Here is a 20,160-nt window from a genome sequence, read left to right as displayed (position 1 = left end):
TTAGTTATTTTACATATTTCTTGTATGGCTGTTGTCCAGATAGTTGGATTTTGGGGCACTCCCACCACATGTGGAGGTATGTGCCTGTGGAGGTGCACCCTCTCCAGCATTTTGGTGAGGTTCCTGGGCGTATTAGCGCTAGTTTCCTTGGTGTTAGGTACCACCTGTAGGTGAGTTTCAGAGTGAGTTCTTTTCTTTTCGTTGATATGGATTTAAAGGGGGGTTTAGACCACATTCTGGTCCATTGAGTGGGGATAATCTCATAGCCTATGTCATTCTCCCATTGTTTTTTGATTGCGTCTAGGGGGTTTGTGGGATTTTGGAGTAGTATTTTGTATATTGCGGATACCATCCCTTTACAGTTTCCCTTTGTTGTTAGGAGGAGGTTTTCGAAGGTTGTCAGGGGTCTAGTTGTTGTTGATGTTATAATTATTTATTTATTTATATATATATATATAAATAAAATAACGCCGCCCATCTGGCTGGGTTTCCCCAGCCACTCTGGGCCAAAAATACACTAAAATGTTGGGTTGTTTAAGAGGGCATGTAGTTAGTTGGTGTTGTGTTAACCAGGGCATTTTGGTGTCTTCTAGTTTGTCTTGTATTTCTTGTGTTGACAAAGGTTTGTTATTTTTATAGAAGTCTATTAGGCGATATAAGCCTTTGGTTCGCCAGGTTTTTATCTTGAGGTTTTGTGCTGCATGGTGGAATAATGGGTGGTACGCCAGGGGGATTAGTGGGGATGGGGTTGGGGATAGTTTGCCTATTTCTGTTTTCCATGCTTTGAGCATGGTCTGTGTGTATCTGTTAAGTGTTGTGGGAATTTTCTTTAGTTTGTTTGGGAGGAGTGGGTATGCTGTGGTGCAGGTATTTTCAATTGTGTCCCTCTCTAGGTGTACCCATTGTTTTGTCTCATCTTCTAGTATATATGGGATTATATGGCGTATTTGGTTGGCAATGTAATATGCTTCTATGTTGGGGATTCCCCATCCTTCTTCTGAGGTGGGGAGGTGCAGGTATTTGGGGCTTATTCTTGGTTTTTTATGTGAGAAGATAAAAGAGTGTAGTTTTCTCTGCCAACTGCGGAGTTGGGTTGGGGGAATCCAGACTGGGAGGGTTTGGAATAGGTAGGTTAGTTTTGGGAGGATGATCATTTTGATCATGGCTATTTTGTTTGAGAGAGTGAAATTCATGTTGTTCCATCTTTTTAGGTCTTTGTTAATTTGTCGCCACAGGGGCTTGTAGTTATGGAGGTACAATTTATTGAGGTTTCTGGTTATTTGTACCCCTAGGTATCTGAACTTGGTGTGGCACGGTTTTATTTTGGTGACCTTTGTGAGTTCTTTTTGGGTGTGAGGAGGGGTGTTGAAGCACATAGCTTCTGACTTTGTAAAATTTACCTGTAGGCCCGACACCATTGCAAATGTGTTGAGTTTTCTGATTAGGGAGGTTGCTGTGCTTATGGGGTCTGGTGTTGTGACCATTAGGTTGTCTGCAAAGAGCACTAATTTATAGGTTCTGCCTTTTATTTCCACTCCTTTGATGTCTGTGGCTGCTCAAATTCGGATTGCTAAGGGTTCCAGAGCCAGAATAAATAAGAAGGGAGACAGTGGGCATCCTTGTTTCGTGCCTCTTTGGATAGCTATAGTATTAGAATCCATATTGTTAGTTCTGCATTTTGCTGAGGCTTGGGAGTATATTTGTTTGAGGATTTGTAGGAAGTTGGGGCCAAATTTCATGTTAATTAGTACTGCTAATATGTATTTCCACTCTAAGCAATCAAAGGCTTTGAGGATGTCTAGGAACATAATTGTCAATGGGAGTTTAGTTGCCTTGCTGTGTTCGATCAGGTTCAGTAGTTTCCTGATGGGGTCTGTTATATTGCGGCCAGGGACAAAGCCAGTCTGGTCTGAGGCTATTAACTTGTGTAGGAAGATTTTTAGGCGGTTGGCCAAGATTGATGTGAATATCTTGTAGTCTTGGTTTATTAATGAGATTGGGCGGTATGATTCTACTTTGAGGCTGTCTTTTAGTGGTTTTGGGATGGAGACTATTTTGGAGTGGGTCCAGGTTTTGGGGATGGGCCAGCACTGTTTGCCATCTCCCTGTTTGGTGCCATCTCAATCTCCCGATTGGTTTTGGTTTGAGGTCTATTTGGCGTCCTCTTGGAGTAGGGCGTGTTGCAGTTAGAAGTTGTAGCAGTGGTGGTTCCTGGGTGTTGTTGGGTTGCTGAGCTGATCAGGCGTTGTTGACTGGTGGCTTTTACAGAGCGTTCAAAATTAGGTGGCCATTTGTGTTACTTCTAGACTTTGTTTTAAGAGCTTCTCTGGGGTTTCCATAGTCACCTCAGCAGTGTCGCCAAAGCGGGGGGGGGGGTCAGGTAAGCAGAGAAGCGGATAGACCATCAGACAGACAGTTCACATAGAGGGAGGGGGCTAGCCGGCAGAGATGTGCGAGATCAGAGGAGTGGGGCCAGGGGAAATGTGTGTTTAGGAGGGGTTGTATATACACAAAAGGGGTACTGGGGTCCAGTTAAGGTGGAGGGTGGGTGGGGTTGGGGATGCGTTCAGAAAGAGAACCAGACAGACAGGCTATATGTAAAGGGTGGGGGGAGAGGGAGGAAGGAGAGGAAGAAGAGAAAGAACAAAACGGGGGAGGAGAGGGGTGGGAGGAGGGGGAAATTGGAGTAAAATAAAAGGGGGAGAGAGAGAGACAGAAAGAGAGGAGGAAAGAGAGAGAAGGAGAGATAGTAAATTTACTTTAAAGAGAGCGGGGGAGGGGGATGGAGAAAGGGAGGGGGAAAGAGAAAGAGAAGGAAGAGGAGGGTGGGAAGAAGAAAAGAGAAAAAAGGGAGGGGGAGAGGGAACTGTGGGGCTGGTGGTGGTATGGGGAAAGAGGTCTTGTTTTAAAAGAGGGGGTGGGGGGAGAAAGGGCTCCCCCCTCAAAGCAAACTGACAATGGGTAAAAAGGGGGGGGGGTTGATTTTAAAAAACAAAACAAAACAAAAGTGATAGAAAACAAAAATGGGGGTGGAGAGTAAAAAGTAGGGGAAAATATGAGGAAAAATAAGCAAAAAGGAGCTGAGGGAAGGGATTTAAGGAGAGTATTTATATGCTGAGGAAGTAAAATAGAGATGAAATAAAAGAAGTTGGAAGAAAAGAGGACAACTACAACAAAAAAGGCCCCCCCTTTTTGGGGGGGGAGTGGAGAGTGTGATTTAAGTAATATATGGATGTACTTAAAAAAAGGTAATAGAAATTTAGTAGAGGGACTGAAGACTTAGGGGGGGAAAGGGGGGTTGTTTTGTGTTGTTGTTTTTTAAATAAGTTTAGAATATATGAGGGGGAAGGGGGGAATTTATGTATTAAAAATAGGTGGAGATGAAAATAGTAATATAAGAATATTATTATTTTCAAAAAGAAGAAAGAAAATTCTTTTAAAAACAAAAAACCAATAAAAAATTAAAATTAAAATAGAAAATGTTTTCCCCTTCTTCTTCCTTCCCTTTAAAAAAAACCAAAAACAAAAAAACACAAACAACAACTACAAAAAACACTCCCTTAAAAATACAAAAAAGATCCTTTTTCTTTTCTTTTCCCTCAAAAATTGAAAATACAGTGGTACCTTGGTGTTACGGTAAAATCTGGGTGCGTGAGTGCACAGCCACCCAGCTCGTCGGACAGAGTCCGCGGGTCCTAGCGGAGGAGAAAGGAGCTCAGCCGGATACAGGAGCAAAATACGAAGATCCGAGTTTATTGCGCAACAGGTTCAAAATGGCATTGAACCTCAAGAATGGGGTGACATAAGCTTTTAAAAGTTCCCTCCATAACCCAGAATACAGTGCAGGAAACGTCATTGTCAGGGGTTCAGGAGCAGAGGCGAGGGCAAGGGAGGAAACAGAGAGCGAGGGGGAGGAGGCAGAAGAAAAGATGAGTGATGACGACGACCCGAGATCTCCGAGTCTTTCCAGTGAATCAGAAGATTCACAGAAAGGAGCACCAGTGGCCAGAGCAAGGGGGGAGCCTAGGGGGACACCCCAGGAAGAAGGGTCCAGAGGGGGCTCAGAGGGGAGCAGTTGGAAATCGGGACCAGCGTCACCAACAGAGAGCAGGGGAGAAGAAGGGCGCCAGGTATCAAGCGCTGGCAGCTCGCAACAGGAGGGAGGGCACGAGTCAGGAGTGGCCACACCTCCATCGGAGAGTGAAGAAACGGTCAGGAGGAAAGTGGAAGGTTGGGCGCGCGCGCCAAGTTCAAATGCACAGGAAGGTGGCGCAGTAAGCAGCCCGGAAAGGGAGCCAGGTCCTAAAGCCCGGCGCAAGGAGACAGGGGGGTCCGGGGGGTCCGCGTCAGAAGAGTCCCGGAAGGAAGAGACCACGGGGGGCAGAGGGATCCAGAGAAGAACGGTCAGGCGGAAAAGGTGGAGTAAAGCTAGGTTAGTAAGCTGGTGCACAGGGGGCGGAGACTCAGACGGAGCTTCACCGGTCTAACCCTTAAGACGTAGAGTTGCGCGCAGCAGCTTGAGAATGGAAACTGTAACTCAATAAAGACTTTTATAAAGTGACCGCTGGCTAGCGTGATCCTCTGTGAGCTAGGATCTGGAAGCAGCTCTGACAGTCATGAATACATTATGGGAAGGTCATGTTTCGCAAATTACATCATGAATATATTTTACACGTCATGAATAGATTAAGGAAAGGTGGGGTTACATTCATTAACATTTCGGATGAGGGAGGGGGAATATGCAGAGCCAGAAATGTACATAGATAAACATTTATTGAGTACCGGTGGTGGCAAGACAATGGGCCAGAGATATGCATCGTCTGCCACCTAATATTGCCCGGAGGAAGGGTTAGGCGAAGCGATCCGACAGGATTAAGAAGTTCCTGTGTACGTGTCCTGTCGCTTCGGGGATTATGGAGGTAGGGATCACATCATGGAGTCCAAAGGGAGCTGAGTTGAATGACACCAAGAGCAAGGAAGTCAGAGTTACGGTTGATTTTATATCAGTTTCTAAAGGTTTCTATGCTTTCCGACCTATTCCGTACCGTTGATCAAGATCGGAAACAGAACGAATATATTGTAGCAAGAATGGATACATTGTAACAGGATTTTGACAGTTTTACGAGGTCCCTGGTTTCGGATCCATTGTTCTCGCAGTGGGGGGCCGTCAGCAGCTTGTCAGGAGTGAAATGAGGCGTGCAGTAGCTCCCTGAGCTAGCTTCTGCAGGGGAATGCATGGCTGTGATTGGCTAAAGCGGAGCTCAGTATAGTGAATGGGGTACATTATGATGCGGTCTACTCACATTAGGAATAGGGCGAGAGGAAGGCATAGAAAAGATCGGGGCTTATTTCGCCCGTATAGAGATAGGAAAGAGAGCCTTTTATTAGCAAGGCAGGGGTATAGTGTGGTGCTTGTGTAACGATGTGGGGCTGAGGGTTCTAGGCAGAGTTGGGCACTGTCGAGGTCATCGCCTCGGGCCCCTTCAGGAAGCGATGGAGGGGAGGATGGTTGCCCCCCCTTCCTCCTTCCGTATCAGTCCCCCATTCGGAGATAGATTTGCATCAAAGTTCTGTAGGAACTTGCAAATCCTTTCTCCGCATCCTATACCCCTGTGATTTCATACTCCCCTTCTCCTAGATGTCTCATTTGCACATATTCAGGAAAGACAGGAGCGTTGTGGGAGCGGGAATAGGCTCGAAAGGAAAGAGGAGCAGATTGAGCAGGGAAGCGGAGAAGAGAGCAGCAAGGAGAGACACAATGTATGGCACAGCAGAGCACTGAGATGCAAAAGGCAACAGTAAGAATTGTGAGCAATATGACCTTGATCAATTGTCGGAGCCACCCCAGCTTGGGCAGCCATCCCCACAAGTCGACGTCAGACAGTCCCTCGTGTTGTATCTCGCTTAGTCTCCCTGCTAACTCGTGGATGTTATTCAAATGTCCAGTAATGTTTAAAGTTTGGTCGGTTACATATGTGCAGCACTCGGTACCTATTAAGGCGCACGTCCCTCCTTGGCTGGACAGCAGAAAGTCCGTAGCGATTCTCGTCTGTAAACTTAGCTGTCTAACCTCAGACAGTTCCGACATCAGGGAGTCCGTGATCCCAGTTGCCTCCTGCATGAATTTGAGGAGGATGTCAGTAAGCCGAAGGATGTCGACGTGGTTGGATCCTGCCCCGTAGGCAGGAAAGAGTGCCCGACCCACGGTTTCCCCGTTTGCAGCGACATCGGATAAGTCAGACAGTTGTTTTCCTTCCCTTTTATTTCTCTGTCTCCCAGGGGGTAGATGTGGCACTACTCTTATGCCGGGAACGATGTACCCGACAAAGCAGGATCCGGACATATGGGGGCTCACCCAGGTATATGCGCGATGACCACATACCCAAAACAAGCCGCTGAGATAAGACTCCATTCTGCCTGAAGCAAAAGTCTGCAGCAGCATGGAGTCCGTGGGTTGAGGTTTCCAGTCGAAGGGATGTCCAACGACAGCGGCCCAGGCGGTGGTGAGGTTAGGAAAAGTCCGGGGACCCCTAGTGTTGGTGACGGTGACTAGGCCAGTTGGTAGGATTTCGAGAGCGTAGGTACATGTGCTGGTCCCAATGAATGTCCCTTCTCCGGAGAAGCGGCGGCAAAGGGGTCCCTTTGTAGGGCCGGTGAGATAGAGGTATTGGTGCGTCGTTGAGTGCAGTTAGGTTCCAGGAGGTAACGTTCCCGGAGCGGAATTGCTGCAGGGTCACTGGTACTGGGACGAGTGGAAGGCTCTGCTGGAGGTGGCTGGGCGCGTGAGCACAGATCTAGCAGTCTGGGTAGGGCGCTTCCTTTGCCACCTGGCTGAGAAGTTTAATATAGGAGTTCTGTTCCCAGGAAGAAAGAAGGTCCTCTCCCGGGAGTGCAGAGTCAGTGCCGACTCGCCGAGGTGCGGTGCCGACAGGGTGGAGTGGGTCGGTGGTGTTTAATAGTCGCCTATCCCTGGCGATACCGCCGCACCTCAGGGGTCCGACGTGGTCCCATGAGGGGGGGCGTGAAGGATGTATGGGATGGTGCCAACCTTCGATATATTCAGCCCCTTTCCACTCATGGGTGGCCCCTAGGTTCCATAAGCAGCAGAACCGCCGTAGGCAGAGTCCCTGGAGTTGAGGTTTCCGGGTTTCTGGGACAGAGAGGAGGCACTGGAACCCGAAAATCAAGTTTCCAGAGGGGTGGTCTGAGTCCGTGTAAGCATGAGAGGCCCCTCCTATCTCGACTTCGGTCCAGTTTGGGTTTTGTGAGATCTCTCCATTCCCGTAAAGAAGATAAGTCCCATTATGGCAAGTCAAGCGGTAAGAAGAATGGTCGAGAGTGAGGGCCGCAGACCCAATGCGGCGTAAGTCCTTGTTTCGGATGAAAAGTTCCCAGTATTCGTCATTGGCAAGTCGGGGTACTAGGGAATGGCGCAGTAGGGTCCGAGACTCAGGAAGGCAGAAATCAAAGTCCCCCATTCGATCAGGGTTAGACCTTCCCCCTGTCTCGACCTCGTGATAGTCCAAGAAGTGATAGTCTGTCTGCAATCCTGCGCAGTGGTCCGACGAGATCGGCGTGACCCTGGATAAGGCGGTAAGAAGGAGGGCGGCGCATGCAAGACCCTTGGCCTGGGTGAGTGTAAGGAGCAAGTTGTAGGTGGAGGTGTCAAACGGAGCTGTCAGATGAGCTGTCAAAGCGTAGCTGTCAAATGAAGCGGTGGTGTAGGGAGCTGTCAAACGGAGCTGTCAGGTGAGCTGTCAAAGCATAGCTGTCAAATGAAGCGGTGGTGCAGGGAGCTGTCAAACGGAGCTGTCAGATCGTTTGAGACGTAGCTTGAGGGCGTCGGTGCCTGGGACGATCTCGGATGTCCAGTTGGATGTCGTGACGTCTGGTCCGGTCTGTTGAGCCCGATCTTGGCCCCGATCGACTGGTCCGGTCTGTTGAGCCCGACCTTGGCCCCGATCTACTGGTCCGGTCTGTTGAGCCCGACCTTGGCCCCGACCTACTGGTCCGGTCTGTTCTTCGTCGTCGTCGATGTACGAATTCGGTGGTGTGGGAGGGGTCAAAAAGGTGAAGTCTTCGCCGGGGTTTTCTTCCGTCTCTTGAGGGGGTGGCACGGACTTACACCTCGTGTGATGGATCCACGAATTCTTCTCCCCTACCTTTACAGCGGTCGGCGATGTCAGGAGGATTTGGTAGGGGCCCTCCCAGGCGGGTTGAAGGGGTTCCTTTTGATAAACTTTGATGAGGATCCAGTCGCCGGGATCGAAGGAGTGGGCTTGCACGTCGATGGGCAGGTTCTGTCCTTCGATGGCCGCGTACTGGTGGAGGCGCTGTAGCTGCGTCTGGAGCTGAATGACATAGTTAGTAAGTTCTGCTTCCCCTAGTTCGAGCTCCGAAAGGGGAAATAGAGTATTATAGACGGGAGGGGGCCTCCCAAATAGGAGTTCGTACGGAGACAGTTTCAAGGGTCCAGTAGGGGCACTTCGTATATTGTGGAGAACCAATGGGAGTGCATTTATCCACTTTAGTCCAGTAAGTCTACAGAGTTTTCCAAGTTGTATTTTAATTTCTTGGTTCATGCGCTCTACTTGGCCCGAAGATTGTGGGTGATAGGGTGTATGAAGATCCCATTTTATTTGTAGAGCTTTTGCGACTAATTGTACTATTTGAGCCGTGAAATGGGTTCCTCTGTCACTGTCTAGGCGGCGGGGAACCCCAAATCGGGGAATGATGTCCTGCAGGAGGGCTCTGGCTACTACAGAGGCAGTTGGCTTCCTACAGGGAAATCCTTCTACCCAGGAAGAGAGTTTGTCTATTATGATGAGGGCATGTTTGAAGCCTTGGCAGGGTGGTAGATCGATAAAATCTAGCTGTAGGCTTTCGAAAGGGACGAATGCCCATAGTCTGGCCCCTGGAGGTGCTCTGGGTTGTCGTTTGGGGTTGTAGGAACTACAGGTAATACAGTTCTTTGATGCTGTTGTGGCCGCGATTGCCAAGCCTGGTGCGTACCAAGATCTCTTAACATGTTCTATCAGTCTCCCTTTTCCCCAATGCGTTTGTTGATGGAGAACCCTCACCAATTTTGAAACCCATGTTTTGGGAAGGACGGGTCTGCCATCAGGGAGGACCCAAACGTCATTTTGTTCGATTGCACCCACAGAACGCCAGAGAGTCTTTTCTTCCTCGGGGGCTTCTTTGTAAATCTGTGCGGGATCTACATTAAGTGGGATCTGTAGGGCTTGAAACTCTGATTCTTGTTTGGGGGGGTGGACTGCGGCTGCTTGAGCCGCGTTATCGGCTCGTCTGTTGCCTCTTGATACTGGGTCCCTGCCCCAGGTATGTGCTTTACAGTGAACGACTGCGATTGCATCGGGCATGTGGATAGCGGTCAGTAGCCTCTCCACTAGGGCAGCGTGTGAAATTTTGGAGCCTGCAGCTGTTAAGAAGCCCCTTTGTAGCCAGATTTGACCAGTGGTGTGGACTAATCCGAAACAATATTTACTATCCATGTAGATGGTGGCCCGCTTGCCCTCACTGAGTTCGCAGGCGCGTATGAGCGCTATCAGTTCTGCAGCTTGGGCGCTATATTGTGGGTTGATCGGGTTGGATTCTAAGACTTCAAAGTCCGTAACCACGGCATATCCCGTTTTCCTCTCCCCTTCTATAACCCTGGAGCTGCCGTCTGTGTAGAGTACAAGGTCTGGGTTTTCCAAGGGTAGGTGATCTAGGTCTTCCCTGGGTTTCTCGGCCTGACGGACTATTGTGGCACAGTCGTGGTGTGGGGTCCCATCATCGGGGAGGGGTAGAAGGGTGGCTGGGTTAAGGGAATTGACTCTTTTTATGGTGACATTTGACGGGGTTAGCAGAAGGGCTTCATACTTGTTTAGTCGGGAATTAGAAAAGTGATGACAGCCTCGTAGAGTTAGGAGGGTGGAGACAGAGTGGGGAACATGAACAATGATTTCATGCCCCAAGACTGTTTCTTGAGCCTTTTCGAGGAGGGTCGCTGCGGCGGCTATAGCCCGCAGGCAGCTTACTGCCCCCTTTGCAGTATTGTCCAATTGTAGGCTATAATATGCCACAGGTCTTTCTTTATCCCAGAAAGGTTGAGTCAGTACCCCTGAGGCTACCCCCATTTGTTCATGGATAAACAAGTTGAAGGGAATTCTGTAGTCGGGTAAGCCTAGCGCAGGGGCTGACCTTAGTTCCCGTTTCAATCGTTCAAAAGATTTGTATGCTTCTTCTTCCCAAATTAGGGTGTCGGGGTGGTCTTGGCGGGTCATGGCAGACAGCGGTTTCGTTATTTCGCTGTAGCCTGCGATCCAGGCTCTACAGAAGCCTGCCATTCCTAGAAATCCCCGTAGTTGTCGCTTGGTTTTGGGAAGGGGAATTTTAGTAACGGCTTCTATTCTATCTGTTGCTAAGCTTCGGGTGCCCACTCCCAGGATGTGCCCAAGGTACTTTACTTCCTGCTTACAGTATTGTAGCTTTTTTGGTGACACCTTGTGTCCCTTCCTGGCTAGTTCGGCAAGGAGGTGCTTGGTGTCTGTTTTACACGCTTCCTCGCTGGTAGAACAGAGGAGCAGGTCATCTACATAAAGAAGGAGGGCAGAACCGGCTGGGAGGTGTATATCTTGCAAATCTTGGTGTAGGATTGCTGAGAAGATTGCGGGTGACTCCACGTACCCCTGGGGCAACCTTGTCCAGGTTAATTGACTGGGTCCCCATGTGAAGGCGAAGAGGAATTGGCTAGCTGGATCTAATGGTATACTAAAGAAGGCAGAGCACAGATCTGCAGCGGTATACCACTTGGTTTCTGCGGGTATGGCGTTTAGGAGGGAGTTCGGGTTGCCCACTACTGGGTGACGGGGTGTGCTGGTCCCGGGGGTAAGGTACCGTGAGTGTAGCAGAGTCCACACGAAGCGGGGCGAGGTCCGATGCAGAGAGACAGGCGGGGAACAGGAACGCTGGAACAGAAGGCTGAGCAGGTAACAGGAACACCGGATGGTCGGGAACAGGAGGCCGAGCAGGGAACAGGAGTACTGGATAGTCAGGAACAGGAAGCCAAGCAGGGAACAGGAGTACCGGTTAGTCAGGAACAGGAGGCCGAGCAAGGATCAGGATCACAGGAAGGTCCGAAGCCAACAACGACGTTGCTCCCGCAACCTGGGGCCGGGATGAGTGGGCTTTTATCCTCTTCTAAGGTCAGGGGCGGTCCCGACCCCCAGGAGCCCCGCCTACTCTGGCCTTAAGGCGAGCACTCCTCCTGGGGGCAACTAGTTCCCTTCGCCTCTCTGCCCTAAGCCTCTGCAGATCAGGAGAGGCCGAAGGGTTACTGGGCCCTGGAGGAGGCTCACCTGTGGCCACTGAGTCATCAGGCCCCTCTGGGGCCAGGAGGACTTCACCTGGGGCCAGCTCCTGCTGCACTGCCACAGGTGCAGGCTCTTCAGCCTCTAGGCCTTGCCCCAGTTCAGCCGGCCCTGGAGGCGGGGACTCCTGTGCAGGCTGGGATTCCTCTGTTTCATCCTCCGAATCGGAATCCCAGGCCATCACATGGGGTATCACAAATTGATTTACTAATCTCAAATCCTGGACGAAGCGGTATCGGACTGGGGCTCCCTCGGCGGACCGTTTCTTTACTGGTAGTACTGGTGTATTGCATGGGGATGCACAAGGAACCAGGATCCCCTTTTCGAGAAAGTCTTCTATCATCGGGGTTAACCCCTCAATGGCTTCCTTGGGTAAGGGGTATTGTTTAGTACACGGAAAGGGTAGGTCAGTCCTATAAGTAATTTTTACTGGGACAGCCGATAGGAGGAGACCCACTGAGGTTGACTCGGTGCCCCATAGAGAAGGGGGTAGATTGTCCTCCAGCTCGGGAGGGAGTTCGGGAAACTGCCTATCTGTCTTTACTTCCTCCATCATCCCTTGAAATGCAGGGATGGAATCTTCAGGCATATATAGGTAGATACCTTCTTGAGAGCATTTAATTGTTGCGTTTAATTTACAGAGTAAGTCTCTTCCGAGGAGATTTACCGGGCTACTGGTTAAGAGGAAGGTATGCTCGGCGAGTAGGGGTCCGAGGGTAACTTTAGTTGGACGTGATAGGGGACAAGTGCGGGGTATCCCATCCAGACCCATAACCTTTTTTGTTTCTGAACCTGGTTCCAGGTGACTGTCAGTTAAAGTGGAGTATGTGGCCCCGGTGTCCAGTAGGCATTGATAAGGATGGCCATCTATCTCTATGGTGCAAAATGGATCTTCGGAGGATAACGTTAGGACTGGACAGATGGTTTGAGTTTGGTCGGGACCCCCTTCTGATTGTCAATACGTTTGTTGGTCGTCTGGGGGGGGTTGGTTAGGGGGGTGTAGAGGTGGAGCAGAGGCGTTCGCCCAAGGGTGGGTGGACGGAGTTATTGCCGGCATTTGTGTCCTCGGTCCCTGCAGGGGTGTTTGCGTTTTAGTAGGGGCATTCGGGAGCGGTGGGTTGTAAGGGGCCGGGGCGGCTCGAGGGTTGTAGGGCATAGGAGGTTGGTTTTGGTACCCGTAGGTCGTGTTGGAGTGTACTTCGTGAGTCACATTATTGAGGTAGGGACAGAATCTTTTTATGTGTCCTTCCTCTTGGCAATAAAAACACCCTCCTGCAGCTGGTCCCCATGGTCTATGAGGGTTCGGAGGTCCTCCTCCCCGGACTCCCTTTCCTCGACTGAGACCTCTGCCCCTGCCGTAGGTTGGTTCCATGCTAAGGGCTAGGATCTGTTCCGTTTCGGGCTTGGGGTCTCTTTTCTTCCTCTCGTCTCGGGAGTTAAAGACGGATTTTGCGATGGAGAGGATTTCGCTAATACTCTTTCCATCATACTCTATTTGTAGGTTTAGGGCTTTTCTAATATCAGGGCAGGCTTGATCCTTGAAGAAGCCTTTCACAATGACCTCGTGTTGAGAATTATCTGGGTCGATCCCTCCCCAGGTCTTGATGGCTGATACTAGCCTGGTGTAATAGTCGGATGGGTGTTCATTGGCCCCTTGTAACACAGTTTGGACTTTAGTCCAGTTGACTGTACGCTGGCCAGCAGCCTTAATGCCGTCCAATATTGCCTTCTTGAACAAATCTAAGCACCATGTTCCGTCTGTGGTATTATAGTCCCAGGTTGGTTCGGTGCGTAGGCATTGGGCTGTGAGTGCCTCAACGCCTTGTGGGCGTCCTGCCTGGTAATTCGGGAGTTCAATTGCTTCTCCGGCCTTGGTTAAAATATCTGCCTTTTCGGCTTCGTTGAAAAGGGCATTTAGGAGAACATGAACGTCTGGCCAAGTCGGCTTGTGGGTCGAGAAAATAGCGCTGACCTGACGGTGACACTTATCCGGGTCATCTCTTAAAGATGGCATTTGATTTGACCAGGTTACCAGGTCTGCCGTATAGAATGGTTGGTGAGTGTACACCATCCGAGGAGGTCCGTCCGGTCGCAGGGGTGGGATTGGCAGGGCCCTTAAGGGCATCTGGACGGCTGCGGACTCCGTCTGTTTGGACGTCCCCGGGGTCTCTTTAAGTTTTTCTAGAAGACTGGGGTCTCTCAAGGTGGCATCTAGTATTTCTTTAGCTCGCTGACTCAGAGCTACGGGGTTTGAGCCTTCTGAGGTAGCGTTCTGAATCTCCTTAGCTCACTGCCTGGTTATTCGTGGGCTCGTGCCCCCCCGTGCCCCTGGCTCCCGTGTGTCTTCATCGCTATCTGAGTGACCCCCTGGGGCGGGTGGAATAGTTTGCCTATAGTAGAAGGGGATGAGCGCTTGTTCCATGGAGTCTTCTCCAGGGTATCCCTCGTATGGGGGGGCAAGGACGACCTTCCATGACTTAAGACGGGCAGCTGATAGGTCGTCGCTCCTTTGGTGCCTTGGAGCAGCCCTTTGACCGTCTCGAAGGTGGCCAGATATTCCAATTGACGGGGCTTTTCCTCTAACAAATATTTTCTAAGATGTTGTAGACGGTCTTCGTTAAAAGAGCCCCCCTTTGGCCAGCGTAACTCTGGTTTTGCGGAGGCAGTTCCAGCGGGCCAAGTGTCTCTACAGAGATCTTCTAACTTCTGCCTCGACAGCAATTTATGCCCGGGAATAGATTTCCAATAGGAGATGACGAATTCGAGAGGGGAGTCGGGGTCCCTCTGGGATCCGGATGGCTTCCTTGAAGCCTTCCTCCCGGAGCGAGCCCGTTCATGCTTAGAGGCCTGGGTACCCATTTTATTCACGCGTGTCTAGACAGAAAGAAGGAAGAGAGGGGTCGGTAAGGATTGGTATGGTATACCCTAGGGAAGTATTATGCCTAATGCAAGGGTATATAGTAAGGAGGGGTCTCTAGCTGCTTGGCAACTTCCTTAGAGAAGGTTTTGAGAGCTCTATCTACCTGATTCCTTATGTTCCCTTTCCAATTTTTCTTTACTTCTATTTCCTATAACCTGGGGTTTTCTTCCACTCTGCCGGTCCCGCCCAATTCCTCATGGGCAACCCCTCCTGGCAACCTCCTACCTATCGTCACACTCTCAGGAAAAGGGGCCCTACTGGACGCCCGCGTAGTGCGATGCCAGATCGGGTGATCCCTGGACAGGTTTCGAATGGAAAATCCCCCTTGCTTTCGGAAGCGGACTCACGCACGATACACATGTTACGTGGCCCGACCGGTGCGGCTAGGATTGATTGATAGGAAAGCAAGACCCCTTCCTGCCCCCTCCGTAAGGGCGCTCGGGAAGTTCGGAAAAGGAACTCCAACCCCTTGCTTTCGACTGAGATGCCCGTTGCAGAGAGTCGGCTGTCTTTCCAAGCCGGGTCTCTCCGTCTTACTTTCGGGCTCTCAATCGGTGCGGCTGGCTGGAGAGTTTGAGGAGAAAGAGATAGAGCTCAGAACCCCCCTTTCGGGTTGAGCGGCAGTCCACAGTCTCTCTCACCACTTGGACCAAGGTACAGGCGAGAAGAAGCGATAGAGAGGAGGGCAGAGAATTCAGTTGCCAGGAGACTTCCACCCCCTTCCCACCAGTGCACTGGATTTTCCCTTTTCCTTATACTCACGCGTCTTCTATGATGATCCCGGGATCGATGAGTAAGCCGGCTGGATCCCTCTTTGCTCCCCGACTGAACTCCGGGGCTTCCGATTACCGCCCGGAACATGGCCGGAGGTCCAAAGGATCTTCCCGAGCAAAATGGCCCGGTGCCGGCTGAAGATTTCGGGGGCCCTGGTCAGCAACACGGGAGAACCGCAAAACAAGCCCCACGTTGGGCGCCAACTGTTACGGTAAAATCTGGGTGCGTGAGTGCACAGCCACCCAGCTCGTCGGACAGAGTCCGCGGGTCCTAGCGGAGGAGAAAGGAGCTCAGCCGGATACAGGAGCAAAATACGAAGATCCGAGTTTATTGCGCAACAGGTTCAAAATGGCATTGAACCTCGAGAATGGGGTGACATAAGCTTTTAAAAGTTCCCTCCATAACCCAGAATACAGTGCAGGAAACATCATGAATACATTATGGGAAGGTCATGTTTCGCAAATTACATCATGAATATATTTTACACGTCATGAATAGATTAAGGAAAGGTGGGGTTACATTCATTAACATTTCGGATGAGGGAGGGGGAATATGCAGAGCCAGAAATGTACATAGATAAACATTTATTGAGTACCGGTGGTGGCAAGACAATGGGCCAGAGATATGCATCGTCTGCCACCTAATATTGCCCGAAGGGTTAGGCGAAGCGATCCGACAGGATTAAGAAGTTCCTGTGTACGTGTCCTGTCGCTTCGGGGATTATGGAGGTAGGGGTCACATCATGGAGTCCAAAGGGAGCTGAGTTGAATGACACCAAGAGCAAGGAAGTCGGAGTTACGGTTGATTTTATATCAGTTTCTAAAGGTTTCTATGCTTTCCGACCTATTCCGTACCGTTGATCAAGATCGGAAACAGAACGAATATATTGTAGCAAGAATGGATACATTGTAACAGGATTTTGACAGTTTTACGAGGTCCCTGGTTTCGGATCCATTGTTCTCGCAGTGGGGGGCCGTCAGCAGCTTGTCAGGAGTGAAATGAGGCGTGCAGTAGCTCCCTGAGCTAGCTTCTGCAGGGGAATGCATGGCTGTGATTGGCTAAAGCGGAGCTCAGTATAGTGAATGGGGTACATTATGATGCGGTCTACTCACATTAGGAATAGGGCGAGAGGAAGGCATAGAAAAGATCGGGGCTTATTTCGCCCATATAGAGATAGGAAAGAGAGCCTTTTATTAGCAAGGCAGGGGTATAGTGTGGTGCTTGTGTAACGATGTGGGGCTGAGGGTTCTAGGCAGAGTTGGGCACTGTCGAGGTCATCGCCTCGGGCCCCTTCAGGAAGCGATGGAGGGGAGGATGGTTGCCCCCCCCTTCCTCCTTCCGTATCATTGGGTTACATACGCTTCAGGTTACAGACTCCGCTAACCCAGAAATAGTGCTTCAGGTTAAGAACTTTGCTTCAGGATGAGAACAGAAATCGTGCAGCCGCGGCGCGGCAGCAGCAGGAGGCCTCATTAGCTAAAGTGGTGCTTCAGGTTAAGAACAGTTTCAGGTTAAGAATGGACCTCCGGAACGAATTAAGTACTTAACCCAAGGTACCACTGTAGAGGGAAGCAAGGTCTTTTTCAATGGGCTTCTCTTTGGGCTCCGGCTTGCTTTTTCGTCATCATCTATTGTCACACATAAGGGGTCAAGAAAATACTTCTTGAGAGTTATGGGATTTGCTCAAGAAGATAAGCATCAGGATTATCCGCAACACTTGTTTTGAGAACAAAATACTTTATTTTTTGTCAATAAAACTATAGTTTACAGTAGAATATACTAAATAAATTATGTAATTTTGTCCTTTACAAGCAATATATCTAATCACAGATATGTCAAAGACAATATATGTACACAACATAAGGCCTTGTTATAAATAGCTTCTTTTTCATTTCACTAATAAACAGTGAAAATTTATTTATAGAAGATAGCTTTCCATAAACTATGTGCAAACATATTACACTAACCCATGTATGAAATTAATAGGTGAGCAATTATAATTCTGGGGGAAAGCAGAATTGATTTACATAATATTCACCACTGTGATGATGATGACTCTTTAAATAGGCAAAGCAGATTACATATTTGTGCATAATCACTGAATACATGCAAATAAAAAAATCATGTGAGAGACAATAGGAAAATATTACTTCCAAGCCCTGAAAAGATGATTGGCAATAGAAGAAAGAGCAGCTTAAGTACAATGTATGCAGTTCTTCACAGTTTGGCAACAGCACATCCTAGCAAAGTGTGAAATGTTTCCTTTCACATCTGCTGAGTCCAAGGTAGCATTTCTAGGCTTCAAGAATCCTCTGTTTTCACAGAGGCTCTGTTGCTTATGACTTTTTGTTTCCTAGGCTCAGCAAATTTTTCCTTGTAAATCAGGAGTGCAGAAAGTGCTTCTCTTCAAATATTCTCATTCTTAAAATTCATCTTTTTCTTATTTTATGATCTATTACTAAACAAAAGAAATAAAAAGAATTAATTTTTTTCTCCAACAAACAAACAAAACTTGTTAACACCCCCCTTCACTATCAATATTGGTTAATACAACATCTATTTTCTTCCTTCTTATGTTAGGTTTCCCAACTATACAACATTTCATATTTTTCGACCATCATAACTCAGTCTCATTGTATGGACAACACAGAATGTGTTCAGAACACCCCAAAGGCCTTTTGCAGTTTTATCTGCTACAGTCAGTCCTTTTTTCTGGGGCTTTTCAGTACCAGCAAACTTTTTTTCAAGAAGAAAAGTGTTGTCTGGCTATGATCCTTTATGTTTACCATTCCCAATCCCAAAGTAGCGTTCCAATGAAATCAATACAACTTCCTGTAGGATGCTTAAAGCTAAATTTTCCGAATATCTGAATTAGATACCTCTGTGACAACTGTTACATTCAGCTTCCAATCTACTACCGTATTGGCCTGAATACTGTATAAGCCTCACTTTCCCCCCAAATTCCAACCGTGAAAAGTTAAAAGTGTGGCTTAAATTTGCAACCTTACAAAAACTGGCTTTTACGATATTGCTGCTGAAACAGACATATGGTAAAACGGAATGGATGTGAGTGCTGGCAGAATTTTAAGGGAGCGGCTCATATTCAGATATTGTCTTTTTTTCTTTTCCCCTCCTTGAATTTTAAAGGTGTGGCTTTTATTTGGATGCAGCTTATATTTGGGCCAATATGGTATATTGTTATAGATGGGGGGCTAAATCCTAGAAATTAATAAATGGTAGGATTTTGATTATTTGCGATCTGAAGGGAGAAATACTGCAGAGGAATTCCTAGGCTAGCCTTTGCAAAAAACGACCAGGCCAAGTTAGGGCCATTAAGAAACAATACAGAGCCACTGAGAGCCACTGGCAATGCAAGAGAGCCGCTCCCCCTTGCCCTTGATATAAATTTTGTTGCATTAAGCCAAATAAACATGTTAAATGCTAAATTGGCATAAACTGAAATGCTTCAGAATAATTAGGCATAGCCAGGATTTGGGGGGGCAGGACTTTTGTTGGGGGGAGTAGAACCGACATGATTGTTCATTTAGTTAAGTATTTCTATTGTTTTACTTGATGGGGGGCAGCTGACCCCTTGACCCCCCCGGCTACGCCCATGGATGGGGCTTTAAATCAATTTTTAAAAAATGTTTTAAAAAAGAAAAATGTTCAATTTTTATAGTTCAACTTGAACTCCTTATTTCAAGGAAAAACAAGTTTAAAAATGGAACATATCTAATCACATTAACAAGGAAACAAATGTTGTGGACCATGTTAAAAATCTGATCATGCTTAAGGACTCTCAACAACTACAAATTGCACTCAGAATGTGGCACAAGGCATAGGGGGCAAACTGTGCTGCATAATTAGATAATGTGCAAGATATTTTCAAAGCATTCTGCACAGAAAGTTATTTACTGATTCTACATGAATAGAAGTATTGTGGCACAGACTAGAGAATTTCATGCAGCTGCATATGGACCATAAAATATACCGTTCCTCACTGATCAATGAGTTTAATCACAACGCAGTTGGCAGTGGGGATGCTCAATGTGAAGCTAGTGATGTATTCTTCACTAACCTCCGAAGTCAGGCCAGTTTGCTAGCAGGAGCAATCTTAGGCACCAATATTTTTAGAGTCTCCAACAAAAAATGTACAGTCAGAAAGGAACACCCTAAGGTCCCTTTCAATGTCAGAGAGGACGCAGGGACATGCATAAACAACTCACACTGCAAAAAGATCCTTGTGTGCATTCTCTTGACTCATGCAATAGGTTGGAATGATTAAAAGTCCGGGACCAGTCCTGAGCTGAAGACAGAGTTAGAATCATAGAATCATAGATTTGGAAGAGACCACAAGGGCCATCGAGTCCAACCCCCTGCCAAGCAGGAAACACCATTAGAGCACTCCTGACATATGGTTGTCAAGCCTCTGCTTAAAGACCTCCAAAGTAGGAGACTCCACCACACTCCTTGGCAGCAAATTCCACTGTTGAACAGCTCCTACTGTCAGGAAGTTCTTCCTAATGTTTAGGTGGAATCTTCTTTCTTGTAGTTTGGATCCATTGCTCCGTGTCCGCTTCTCTGGAGCAGCAGAAAACAACCTTTCTCCCTCCTCTATGTGACATCCTTTTATATATTTGAACATGGCTATCATATCACCCCTTAACCTCCTCTTCTCCAGGCTAAACATGCCCAGCTCCCTTAACCGTTCCTCATAAGGCATCGTTTCCAGGCCTTTGACCATTTTGGTTGCCCTCCTCTGGACACGTTCCAGTTTGTCAGTGTCCTTCTTGAACTGTGGTGCCCAGAACTGGACACAGTACTCCAGGTGAGGTCTGACCAGAGCAGAATACAGTGGCACTATTACTTCCCTTGATCTAGATGCTATACTCCTATTGATGCAGCCCAGAATTGCATTGGCTTTTTTAGCTGCCGCGTCACACTGTTGGCTCATGTCAAGTTTGTGGTCAACCAAGACTCCTAGATCCTTTTCACATGTACTGCTCTCAAGCCAGGTGTCACCCATCTTGTATTTGTGCCTCTCATTTTTTTTGCCCAAGTGCAATACTTTACATTTCTCCCTGTTAAAATTCA

The 20,160-nt window shown here is 48.3% G+C and overlaps 1 protein-coding gene and 1 long non-coding RNA gene across 5 annotated transcripts in view; one reads left to right on the top strand and one right to left on the bottom strand.

Annotated features, from left to right (window-relative positions):
• LOC308597894 overlaps positions 1 to 20,160 on the top strand; it is a 208,707-nt gene that overhangs the window by 45,052 nt on the left and 143,495 nt on the right. The window lies entirely within an intron of this gene.
• Positions 16,972 to 20,160, bottom strand: part of PIP5K1B (phosphatidylinositol-4-phosphate 5-kinase type 1 beta) — a gene marked incomplete at its 3' end in the record, with an annotated part of 92,399 nt that continues 89,210 nt past the window's right edge. For 3 of the 4 annotated variants that reach the window (XM_081213739.1, XM_081213741.1, XM_081213740.1), the window contains one exon: positions 16,972 to 17,524. In XM_081213739.1, the coding sequence (XP_081069865.1) occupies positions 17,522 to 17,524 (3 nt within the window). Of the gene's footprint in view, positions 17,525 to 17,545; positions 19,373 to 20,160 lie in introns of those variants that run through there. The other variant, XM_081213742.1, reaches the window with a different exon arrangement.

Source organism: Podarcis bocagei (genome assembly GCF_964188305.1).
Source record: "Podarcis bocagei genome assembly, chromosome: 11".
In the NCBI taxonomy this organism is placed as follows: Eukaryota; Metazoa; Chordata; class Lepidosauria; order Squamata; family Lacertidae; genus Podarcis; species Podarcis bocagei.
This window is presented reverse-complemented; position numbering and strand designations above follow the sequence as displayed.